Here is a 12,283-nt window from a genome sequence, read left to right as displayed (position 1 = left end):
TAGACCTGCCCACTCTTGCTCACACCTGTGCCTTTGCTGGCACTCATACTCTGCTTAAGAAGCCTTTCAACTCAATCCTTTCTTCCCCCTCCTCTTTCACCCTATACCTCCCTCCTCCCCTACTGCTCTCCTGCCGACATTCCCGAAGCACACACACGTACTGTGCAGGGGAATGGAGGTGGGCCTGGCCCTGGGCTTGCCCTCAAGGAGGACGTGTTGTGTGAGGTGAGCCTTGACGGGGAGGGGGAAGAGATTGGCAGCTCGTTCTAAAACAAAGGAATAATGTTAAATAACAGTAGTGTTGGTAACAGTACAACAGGAGGTTCCTCCTAACAGCCCCATGATCCTGTGAGGTGGGTATTATCCTCATGTTACAGACAAGGAAGGATGCATGTAGCAAGGAAGGTCCCACGATAGTAGGAGAGCCAGACGTCAACCCCAGGTTGCTGCCTGGGAGCCCCAGTGCCTTGCCTTGGTCTTGCTGCCTGGGCCCCGAGGGCCCAGAAAGCCTTGGGGAAGGCCAAATGGTCTGACGTGGCCTGGGTGCACGGTCACAGCCACAGACCCCGGTGTAGGGTCACACACGACACAAAGGCACCAGCTAGGAGAGGGCGGGTGGAGGTTGGCAGGCAGCCCAGGCCTGCTGAGCCTTGTGACTTGGAGGAGTTACATCAGCCCCCAGGAGGGGGCATCTTCTTGCAATTAGTTCATAGGACGGAAAATGCGTGAGCCTTGCCCGGTATACCGGTTAGGGATACAGCTGAAGAAGCTGGAGGATTATGTGGGGACCAGTTTGTGGAAGACCCTGACAGTCCTGCCAAGATGAAACCATGAGACCAGTTAACATAGGTGCCGCGCTGCTCTCAAACTAGGCAGTGTCTCCAATATTTTCCGTGGCTTACCTCAATGAATCCTCCGAACCGCCCTCCGAGGTGAGCGAGATCCACATTGCCCAGATGAGGGCTGAGGCACAGAGAGGCCACGCAGCTAACCTGTGGCCGAAGCCAGCATCTCGTCCAGGCAGTGTCCACGCTCCATCTAAGCCACTTTTCAGGCTTAGACCAAGTGGGGAGGGATCTCACCTACTCCCAGAGCTTGTGAGGACCTAAAGGACTTTTCTCTTTTGTGTTTCCTTTGTCCTTTCTCACTGAAGTTGGAATAGATGATTCCTAGCTGCAAGGGCCAGTGCACTTTAGAAAATGTTCCTGCTTGGGCCTTGCTAATGGTTTTTTTTACTCCTTGTCAGTGTTCTTACAGAGGGAAAAATAATCTGTTGGTCCTGGAATGAACTTCCAACTTTACCCTTACGTAGCTCTGTGACCTTGGCCTCCATTTCCTGGTCTTTGAGATGTGGGCATTGGGTTTTATGAAATGTTGGGTCATTTACATTGGTGACTCTCCGAATTGTTCTAAGTCACAATGTAGAAATCCCCCCCAAGCCTGGTGTTGCTTCCAAGAAGGAGACAGGAGGGAAGGAGACTGAAACCCCAGAGCACATATTCTCCATGGGAAGGGAGAAGGCTCTCCAACAAAACTTCTCTTTGTTCACTAGTGATAAGTTCTAGAAGGAAAGGCCCAGGAATTATTAGGTTACAGATGATCCCTTTTGTGATGTGATCTGAGTACACCCTTCCCCCAACCCACCACCTGGCCAGAAGGGCCACCATTACCGGGTAAAGATCTTGCTGACCCTTGGAGGTAGGCCTGCCTCGTTCTGCTTCTGCTATGGACCTTGGGAATGTCCAGGGCGGCCTTACATGCACATGCAGTTTGTGCACTGCCCCCAAGGCTCCTGATCAAGGGGCCAGACTGGCTGTGACTGCTCCCAACCCCACGTCTGCCAGAGCAAGTGTACTTCACCACTCAGAAGGGGTACCTGGGGCAGCCCCAGTGGCGTAGCGGTTTAGCGCCACCTACAGCCCGGGGTCTGATCCTGGAGACCCTGGATCGAGTCCTGTGTTGGGCTCCCTGCATGGAGCCTGCTTCTCCCTCTGCCTGTGTCTCTGCCTCTCTCTCTGTGTCTCTATGAATAAATAAATAAAATCTTTAAAAAAAAAAAGAAGGGGTACCTGATTGTCAGCTTGGAAGGGGCCATCTTTTGTCCTTTGCATAAAGATACTTTTCATCTTAGCTCCCATTTGAGACCCAGTTTCCCCATTTATTTTTTTTAAGATGTGATTATTAGAGAGAGCATGAGTAGGGGACAGGGCAGAGGGACAAGCAGACACCCCACACACACACACACACACACACACTCAGCAGAGAGCCTGATGCAGGGCTCAATCCCAGGACCCTGAGATCATGACTTGAGCCAAAGTCAGATACTTAATTGACCAAGGCATCCAACTGCCTCTCAGCTTTCCCATTTATTTTTTTTAATTTTTTTTATTTATTTATGATAGTCACAGAGAGAGAGAGAGAGAGCAGGCTCCATGCACTGGGAGCCCGACGTGGGATTCGATCCCGGGTCTCCAGGATCGCGCCCTGGGCCAAAGGCAGGCGCTAAACCGCTGCGCCACCCAGGGATCCCTCAGCTTTCCCATTTAAAAATTAAGGGTGTTGCATATACCCTTCACCTCACATGAGTCCCCTCAATTGGATGCTGACCTGACTCCCAGAACTACTAAGAGAGAATAGAGTGACAGCTAAGAACATGGGCTTTAGAGCCCATGGGTTCAAGTCTTGCCTCTCTCACTTGTCCTTGCTGGGCTACAGGCAAATTACTAAAGCTTTCTGAGCTTCTCTTTTATACAGTCTAATGGAGAGCTGGCTATGTGTCTGACACTGTACCAGCATGGAAGACTCAATGACAAATGAAATAGATTCAGATCCTGCCCTCCTGGTGCTTTCAGATCTTTGAGAAAAACACACAAATTTGCCCAAGGTCACAAAACTACTCAGTGATAGATCTGGGACTCAAACCCAAGTCTTTGTGACTTGGAACCTATAGTCTTATCTTTTTTTTTTTAAGATTTATTTATCTATTTCAGAGAGAGAGAGAAAGAAAGAGCACAAGCAGAAGGAGCAGAGGGAGAGAGAGAATCCCAAGCAGACCCCACACTGAGCGTGGAGCCCAAAACAGAACTCAACCTCGTGGCCCTGAGACCATGACCTGGGTGGAAACCATGAGCCAGATGCTCAACCAACTGAGCCACCCAGGCACCCTGCTATGTTCTTACCCATTCTCTTTGCCTTTACAGCCCAGGTCACATCCTTGTGATAATCTAAGAGGAAATGTAAGGGAAAAGCTTTAAATATCCTGATGGTGGTGATGGGGAAGAGATGTGTTGTACTTATCCCTCTACTCAGGACAAAGGACACTGCCCACCACCCTCCATCTCCACCATAGTAGAGCCCACCCCACCTGCTAAGCATTTTGCAGGAGCTATTGATGACAGACTGTCTGGCTTCTGACACTAGCTAATCAATAGAGCTAGAAGGTGCCTCAGGCCAAGGGCAATTGAATCCCAACCTTTTAGTGGCATTAAATGAAGCAATATGTATTTTGCTTTTGGTGCAAATATACTTAATCCAATCTAGCTTATTGGTAATGCTGAAAAACTGCTGCGTTTGAGAGACAATTGTATGTGTGCCTCATATATCTCTGCCTGTCAATGCCACTCTTCCAGGAGCACACAGCCCCACAGTGCTCAGATGAGATTGAGCTGGAGCCACCAAGCTGTCTTTTTCTCTATCCATTAGAGGAGATGAAAAGGAAATCATAAGGAGGGGAATTAAAATCATTGCTTTCATTCTAGCTGCCATTATTGCAACAAGGATGGGCATGATGCCCTTCACAAGATGGAGCTATTTATTTGTCATTTGAGTAATGTTCTCTGGAGCCATTGTATCTCTGCCATTGGGCAGAGGAGGAAGAGATCAGTAAAGGAAGAGCAGACAGGAGTAGCTTGGGATCACTTTCATAGGTGATACAACCTCACCATGGCTGGGAGGACCTCAAAAAAAAAAATCACTGGAGACCATCCTGGCATCAATAAAATCTTGGTTCAAATCCCTGATCTGTATCCTAGTAGTTGTCAAGTGACATTTTAAAGGTCAAGTCTCTCTTGGATTTTATTTGTTCATTTATAAAATGAGGATTAATAATAACTACCTTATTTGGTTATTGTGAAAGTGTCTAGCATGTAACAGGTACTTAAATATCTTTCAAAAAACATATTCAAGTAATTACCTAAGCTTTGTTTGCACATCTTCAGGGTATTTGTTCATACACTTGTTCATTTACTCATGTATTCAATAGATATAATGAACCTTCTCTGCACCTGGGTCTGTAGTAGATAAGTTAGAATAGAGGTGGGCAAGATGACACAAATATATTTCTTGCCCCCACTGGGCTCAGAGTTTAGAAGAAGAAACAAAGATAGTCAATAGTATTTCTAATTCAAGAGAATGAAAGTATATATTATGTAGTTACATATAAATTTGACTTCCATAAAATTGGATTTTCTAGAATGATCCTAATGTCAAATATTGGGTCTCATTTTAACCGTAACAAGCTCCATTCATGTCAGAACACAGGTCCTGACTTTGAGCTCAAGCAGAAATTTCATCTCAAAAATAAATAACAGGATAGAAGAGCACCAAGGAGACAGAGACCCAGAGCAGAGACCTAGGGTTTCACACTCAGTGACTCTAAACTGGCAATCATAATATGAGAGCCTGGCATCTGGAGGTCACCTTGTTCATTCCTCTGTCTTTAGGCAGATGATTTGGGTCCTGAAAACATTGAAGAAAAAGAGCTACGTGAGCCTTGCCCTCCTGGTGTTTATAGCCTAGTTAGGGACACAAGCATAATACACTTGTGGCCTGTTAGAAATATGTGTTCCAACCATTCTCATTTTGCTGACCCTGAACATGCCACAGACTCTGCCTGGAATGCCCTCTGAGGCCTTGACTTTTGGTAAATTCCCATCCCTTCTTCAAAGTTCAGAGCAACTTGAGAACCCCTAGAGGCAGAGATTAGGTCCCACACAAATCTCAAATGTTGAAAAATGCATGCATTAATGTTAAAGTATTAGCATCCCTTGACTATTTGGTGTTTCTTTTTACAACTACCAATCCTTTCCCTAGAATATTTTGTTTTCTTGGTATTTTAACTTTATTGGAAATATGTACTTCCTCCAAGTCCCTGCTTTTGGGGATAAAACCCAATTATTGATGCTTTAAAATCATATAATGATATTCATGGCAGCATTATTTACAATAGCCAGGATATGGAAACAGCCCATGTGTCCATTAATAGATGAATAAAGAAGATGTGGTGTATATATACACAATGGAATATTATTCAGCCATAAAAAGGGTGAAATCTTTGCATCCATGTGGATGGATGTGGCAAATGGAAACATGGATGGAGTAAGAGAGTATAATGCCAAGCAAAATAAGTGGGAGAAAACAAATACCATATGACTTCACTTACATGTGAAATTTAGGAAACAAAACAAACAAGCAAAGGGAAAAAAGAGAGACAAACTGAGAAACAGACTCTTAACTATAGAGAACAAGAGGGCAAGTGGGTAGGCGATGGTCAAATAGGTAAAGGGGGTTAAAGAATGCACTTTTTGTGATGAGCACCGGGTAATGTATGGAATTATTGAATCATTATGTTGTACACCTGACATTAATAAAACACTGAATGTTAACTGACTGGAATTAAAATACTTAAAAAGTAAAAAAACAACAAGGGCAGCCTGGGTGGCTCAGCAGTTTAGCGCCGCCTTCAGCCCAGGGCATGATCCTGGAGACCCGGGATCAAGTCCCACGTCAGGCTCCCTACATGGAGCCTGCTTCTCCCTCTGCCCCTCTCTCTCATTCTCTCTCTCTGTGTCTCTCATGAATAAATAAATAAAATTTTAAAAAACACAAAAACAACAACAACAACATATAATGTGAGAGCTGGAAGAGACTGCTCTGAGTGAAATACAACCCCCTTATTTTGCAAAGAAGAGCATGGAGTCCAGGGAGGGGAAGTGACTGTCTCAAGATGAGTTAGACATTAGAGGCAAGGCCTGTTCCCCTGACCCCTAGCCAGGCAGGGCTCCTGCATCTTTACTAAGGTTTTTCTTTAGTAAATACCCACCTACTGATGGACTGTTACTATTAGAAGTGTTCTTTTAAAAATTAGCTCAAAAAATACCCAGCACAGATACTCACTCACTGAAGAGTCTCACCAATCCTTTAGTTTCTAAAGAGTTCCAGGATTCTTTGAGGGTTGAGTGGCCTTTGAGTGACCAGCCACACTATTTTTATCAGTAGGCTGGATCAAGGTGTTGACCTTTCAGAATCTTTCACCTATAACACCTTCTCTTAGATTTTGAATCTCACTTTTCTGAATAAAAGAGGCTTCCTGGAAGCAGCATGACAAAATGGGAAGACGGAGGGCCCCAGGGCCAATTCACTTGGATTCTAGTTTGGGCCCTGTAGAGCCGATTAGATGACCTTGAAGGAATGGCTTACCTTCTCTGGCTTTCACTGCTTCCACTTGAAAAATGGAATCTACTTGTGGGCCTGGATGGTTGTAAGAACTATGTCATGAGGTTGGAAAATTCTTGGGAAAGAATGAAATGTTCATTTAACAACGAATTCCTCAATGTCTACCATAGTCCAGACTCTTTGTCAAGCACAATAATACAAACATGAATATCATCCTCACCCTTGAGGAATTCATGGTCCAGTGGGGAAGACAGACTCTATCACTACCATATCTTGTACTGTAGCTCCTCTGATGGGCTGGGTGGGAGGCAGCAGGGAGCAATGGATGGCCATGGTTGCAGAGGAAAAGTACCTGTCTTACATTTGCAGAGAGTAAGTCAGCAAGCCTTCCGGGAGGAGGTGATATTTAGATTTAGGCAATTTCAACAATACCACAATCCTCACCACTGCTGCTGTCATCACTGGCTGCCATTTACTCAATATTCATTCTGTTCTGAGGATTCTGCTGAGCCATTATTAGTTCCTGTTCACAATCTGGAAAGTCAAGATTGTTATTCTCATTATACGCATGATAAGACAGAAGCCCAAAGGGATTTTTAGATGCTAGTGAAAGCTGGAAGAGTTCTGTGGGCATAGCACTCAGACCAATGGTTTCACTTACTTGGTGACAAGCCACTGGAAGTGGACAGTATCGGGGCCTGCTGGAGTTTAGTATAAATTAGCCTATAAAGCTATATGGTTAGGGATGTTTTCTGTTACTGAAACAAGGACTAATTCTAGCCACTTAAGCAAAAAGGGAATTTATAGGAAGGGCCACATGTGGAAAACAAACAATTAACAGAGTAGCTCTGGAGAACAGAAAATTGGCTGTTCGCAGGAATAATCTACCTCTGCTCCATGGAAGCACCGCCATACACCTGACTCCCAGCCTTGCCTCACCTAGTCCAAGTTTAAGTCCTGGAGAGAAGTGGCTATTGCCTGAGTGTGGTTTCTTATTGCTGCCCTGGCTGGCGGACCATAGACAGGGGGCATCTGGCCCATATGTATCCTGTGGGAGGAGAAAAGCCACTACCATAGTTTCATCATCTATGATGGAGGAGCAAATTCCCCAACCCTGTCCCATCTAATCACAGGGCTAGGCGCTGGGCATTCCCCAAATAAAATGGGTAAATGCCTATACCCTCAGGAGAGAGAAGACAATGGTTATGCACAGATCTGCCTGACTCCCAGACAGGAAAATAGAGGATATCCCTGCCCCCTGCTGTCTGCTGCCCACCCAGCCCCTTGTGGACTGCAGATTTATTATTCTATATCACTCCTATAGGATGTAGCATAAAACAGTAATAAAAAGCTCCATAGAAAAACAACATAATATTTTTAAGTTGCTATTAGGTGCTAGATCCTATACTGAATTAAGTTCATTACACCTGTTTAGCTCATTTAATCCTTACAACATTGTCCTGAATTATATTTTTTTATTTAATTTTTTAAATTTATTTATGATAGTCACAGAGAGAGAGAGAGAGAGAGAGAGGCAGAGACACAGGCAGAGGGAGAAGCAGGCTCCATGCACCGGGGGCCCGACGTGGGACTCGATCCCGGGTCTCTAGGATCGTGCCCCGGGCCAAAGGCAGGCGCCAAACCGCTGTGCCACCCAGGGATCCCTGTCCTGAATTATAAATGGACATAAGCCTGTGAGCATATCTTCTTTCTCCTGTTAGACTATGTTTCTTGGAGGCCAGGAATGCAATCTGCGTGTGTACCAATCCTGACATCACCTCTTTTCTCAAGCAATTTGTTTGTAACTTCACTATGCTTTAGTTTTCACATCTGCAAAATGGGAACAGTAATAGCACTGCCCTCACAACGTTAACTTAGATCAAGTATTTGTGCTTGGTAAAGTACTTAGTTCTTGAGACAGAGTACTGTCAGCAAATGTTCTGTTGATTGTGTTCCCTTGATTGTGATGGTGATGCTGTGACCCATGTGTAGGGCTATCTCTGTTCTCATTCTGTAAACAATGAGAAGCAAACATCAGCACTGGTTGATCTAATCACAGCAAATGCAAAGACAAAATAATAAAACTTTCTGCCAGCCATTCAAATCCCTTCACATTTCACCTCCACCTCCTTTCACAGCTTCACCATTACCACCTCCTCACTACATACTCTATGACTCAGTCAAATCGAATTGTCCACCATTCCCCCAATATCCTGGGTGGATTCATGTTCCTTTCTTTGCTTATACTTTTCCTTCTGCCCCCAACACCTGGAAAAATTCTATTCATTCAACAAGACCCAACTCATTGAGGCTTCTCCTCAATGAAACCTTTTCCTATTTGCCCCCATGAAACATCAGTTATTCTCCTACAAGATTCTCACAATGCTTATTTTAAGCAACAAGGGGAAATTATTATTATTTACCCCCCCCCATACCCACCCCAACCATCTTGAAGGAGAGGTGGATTCCCAGTAGAGTCCTTTATTCTTCTGAGTAGGGATGGGAATATGAATTTAATAAGTTGAGAAGGGGTTAAATTGTATTGCTTAAGGAAAGAAAGGAGCTTGGAAGATGAAATGGGGGTGTAAATAAAGTGAGGCAGAGGGATAGAGAAGAAAAGGGAGGACAATTTGGGCACAGAAAGCAGAGAGAAAGGGTATGGCCCCCATCAGTTTTGAATCTGCCTAAAAATCTGCAAGGAACAGACTTATATGGGTGACTGAAAGTCATAGATGAATCTTGATCAGGAAAGCAAGATAGGAAAACCTGTGTGGGACACATTCTAGGGATTACAAAAGGATGGATTAGAGAGAAGGAAAGTGATAATTTGAGTTGTGAGCAAGCACAGGGTTTCGGGAAATTATACCTCAGCCTGGCCTGGCCTAGAGTACGTGTAGGTTGTGTAGGTACTGCCACCCAGCAGGTGGCGGCATGGGGACCTGGAAGTGACATCTCTTCCCAGGTATAAGCAGGGCTTTGAGTAGATCTGAAGTAAGAAAAGGAAGGACAGGAGGAGAACCAGGAATCATGATTGCAGTTGCCCTAATGAAGTTCTTTAATGTGTTCAAGGGAGAGTACAGAGAAGGTGGTCAGGGTAGCCTCCACTGAGCAATTGACATTTGAAATTAGATATGACATAAGTAAAAACGAGTCATTAAGGTATCTGGAAGAAGAGGATTCCAGGCAGAGGGACAGCCTGTACAAAAGCCCCGAGGAAGGATGCACCTGCTGTGTTGGGACAACAATGAGGAGTCCAGCAACTGGCACAGAGGAAGCACGAGGGATGGTGGTAGGAGCTGAGGTCAGAGAAGTTAGCAGGGAAGGACCACATGGGGACTGGTAGATTGTAAGGGGTTTTACTCTGCACCTAACAGGGACCATTTGATTTTAAAAGGGACATAATCTGACTTATGTTTTAGAGGATCACCTTGGATATTGAGTGGAAAATGGGGTGGGGGGAGGTTAGAAGTGGGCTGGGAGGTTGCCAGGGTGGATATAAGACCAGGTAAGAGATCGTTACAATACTTGGGATCTTGGTCCAACTTCAACGTGGTATCAGTGGAGGGTAATAAAGGGGTGTCGGGTTCTGAATGCATTTTGAAGGTAGAGACAATGGATTAGCTGCGGTGTGAGACTGTGAGGAAAAATAGGGGCACCCGTGACTTCAGCCTGAACGCTTCTTTCTCCTGCCCTGTATGAGAGATGTACATGTTCTGTGGTCTCAGAGCATGGGTGCTGAAATCAGACTCCTCCACAGAAATATTTGAACTCAGCTTCTTCTTATATAAAGTGGGAATTATAATGATGGTAACTTCATAGGGTTGTTGAAAGCATTGAATGAATTAACGCACGTAAAATGTTTAGAGCTGTCTCTGGCAAAAAATAAAGGCTCGGTAGATGCGACAGGGACTGCTCCTACTCCTAGCTGTATTTTGGTAAGTGTCAAGTTTGGCTTGTCCTGTTCATACTGACTCTGACTCTGGGTACAACCTAGGTGCTCTCTGATGGGGTTTGACTTGAACCGCCACTGGCTGGATCCCTCTCCATGGGCTCACCCTACCCTGCATGGAGTGAAACAGCTCATCATCCAGATGTACAATGACCCAGTGAGTAACCAAACCCCTTCAGCACCTGCTGATTTTATGGCTTAATCTGGGAAAGGACAGTGTTGTCCTGGGAAATTCTAGTAGGAGCTACAAATTAGGAGTGCAGGGTCAAAACCAGGATGGATATTAGGCCTGCTGCTCTTGTCTCTAAATTGGATAGACCCAAGTCTTCCTCTACACATCAAAAATATCAGGTTCATCTGGGTTCAGGAGGCCTCATGGGATAAAGGAAATATAGCAAAGCAGATTCACATTCATCAGGGTTCTTCAGCTATAAGCAGAAGAAATATGACTTGAATGAGTTTACGAAAAATAGAGAATTTATTACAAGAGTACCCAAGTATCTCATATCACTAAAGACTAGACTGGCCTCCTCCACCTGTAGGAGACGTGTCAGGTGTCACATCTGTTGGCTTCCACCACTGGAGAGTGATTCAATCTTGTTTTCTAGTTCCAGTCCTAGAAGACTGTGACTGGACTAACTTGGGGGACAGGCTACCTCTGGGCAGGTCAACTCTGGCCCCAGAGGCAAGGATATGTAAGGACAGGACAGCCACAATGGAACCACATGGTTGGACCTTGGGGGTTATGGTGGTAGTGGTGAACCTGTTCCCAGAGAATAGGGCCTGCCTGCTAGTCCAGAATGAAGGGGAATAATGGTGTCCATATGGAGTTTGCTTATAGGGGCAAGACTCTGTTAGAAATAGAAGATGTTGGGGTTTCATCGGTTAGAGAAAGGAATTAGACCATAATCATTCTATCCCTGAAGAGCTCTCAGAGAGGATAGGACAGACATCTCCTGGGTGGAGGCCAAAGGAGGAGGCCAGGCCTATAGAGAAAGGAAACTTTTTACCAATTAGAGCTGCCTGAGATGGAGTGGATGTAGGAGCTCTGAACTTTGCGTTACTAAACTTTGGTTACCTTGAAGCTAAATGACACTGACAAAATGGTGCATAGAGGAGACTCAGTTGTTTGGAAGACACTGGAGTGAGATGACATCGGAGTCTGAGTCTCTTCTAACTTTGATAACGGTGATTTTAGGGCGCTTTGACTGCCATTGCCTCTACAATTTTCCCAATCTGGCTGATTATAAAAATTCAATAAACTGTTGGTTGAACTGAATTGGATTGAACATGGCAAATCGTGTTATGCCAACTGTAATATGGTTTATAGATAGAAAACAGTTATTCATAGAGAGGACAATGAGGCATGATTAAAAAACAAAAGGCATAGGAAAGGAGAAGTAATAGAGTGGGGGCCGCTGAACAAACGGGGTGTTTTAGATGAATCCCCGAGGAGAGAACTGGCGGGTGAGGCACGGAGGAGGAACCAGAGAGAAGGGTTAAGTTTGCTAAAGAGAAGAGGCTTGGGCCTGTCATTGCTGTCATCACTGAGAAGTCATTGATTCACTCGCAACAACTGAGCACTGATCCACGCTGCAGAGCATAGATCAGGCGACACTGAGTGACAGGGATAGTCAGATGCTTTTTGTGCCATGAATAGGTTGCTCATCATCTAGTTGGATCCTAATAAGCACACTTGGATGCTCAGCCCATTGCCTCCGCTGTGCTATTCCTGAAAGCCCACTCCTTTAGGAGCCAAGCAAGGACACGGAGCACTAACATGAGAGTCAGGGATCCCAGCTCCCTCCACCTCTTCTCCACCTCTTCTCTCTTGCCCACTCCCGCTCTCCATGCCCAGGCTTCTACTCCAGTCTTGCCTTC

The 12,283-nt window shown here is 45.1% G+C and overlaps 1 protein-coding gene across 2 annotated transcripts in view; it reads left to right on the top strand.

The window, feature by feature from the left end:
• Positions 1 to 12,283, top strand: part of AGBL4 (AGBL carboxypeptidase 4) — a 1,348,432-nt gene that overhangs the window by 1,241,791 nt on the left and 94,358 nt on the right. For both annotated transcript variants that reach the window (XM_041739178.1, XM_041739177.1), the window contains exon 9: positions 10,448 to 10,559. In XM_041739178.1, coding sequence (XP_041595112.1) covers positions 10,448 to 10,559 — 112 coding nt within the window. The remainder of the gene's footprint in view (positions 1 to 10,447; positions 10,560 to 12,283) is intronic.

Source organism: Vulpes lagopus, chromosome 23 (genome assembly GCF_018345385.1).
Source record: "Vulpes lagopus strain Blue_001 chromosome 23, ASM1834538v1, whole genome shotgun sequence".
Taxonomy (NCBI): Eukaryota; Metazoa; Chordata; class Mammalia; order Carnivora; family Canidae; genus Vulpes; species Vulpes lagopus.
The sequence above is the reverse complement of the archived record's forward strand: the minus strand, read 5'-3'. Positions and strand labels throughout refer to the sequence as shown.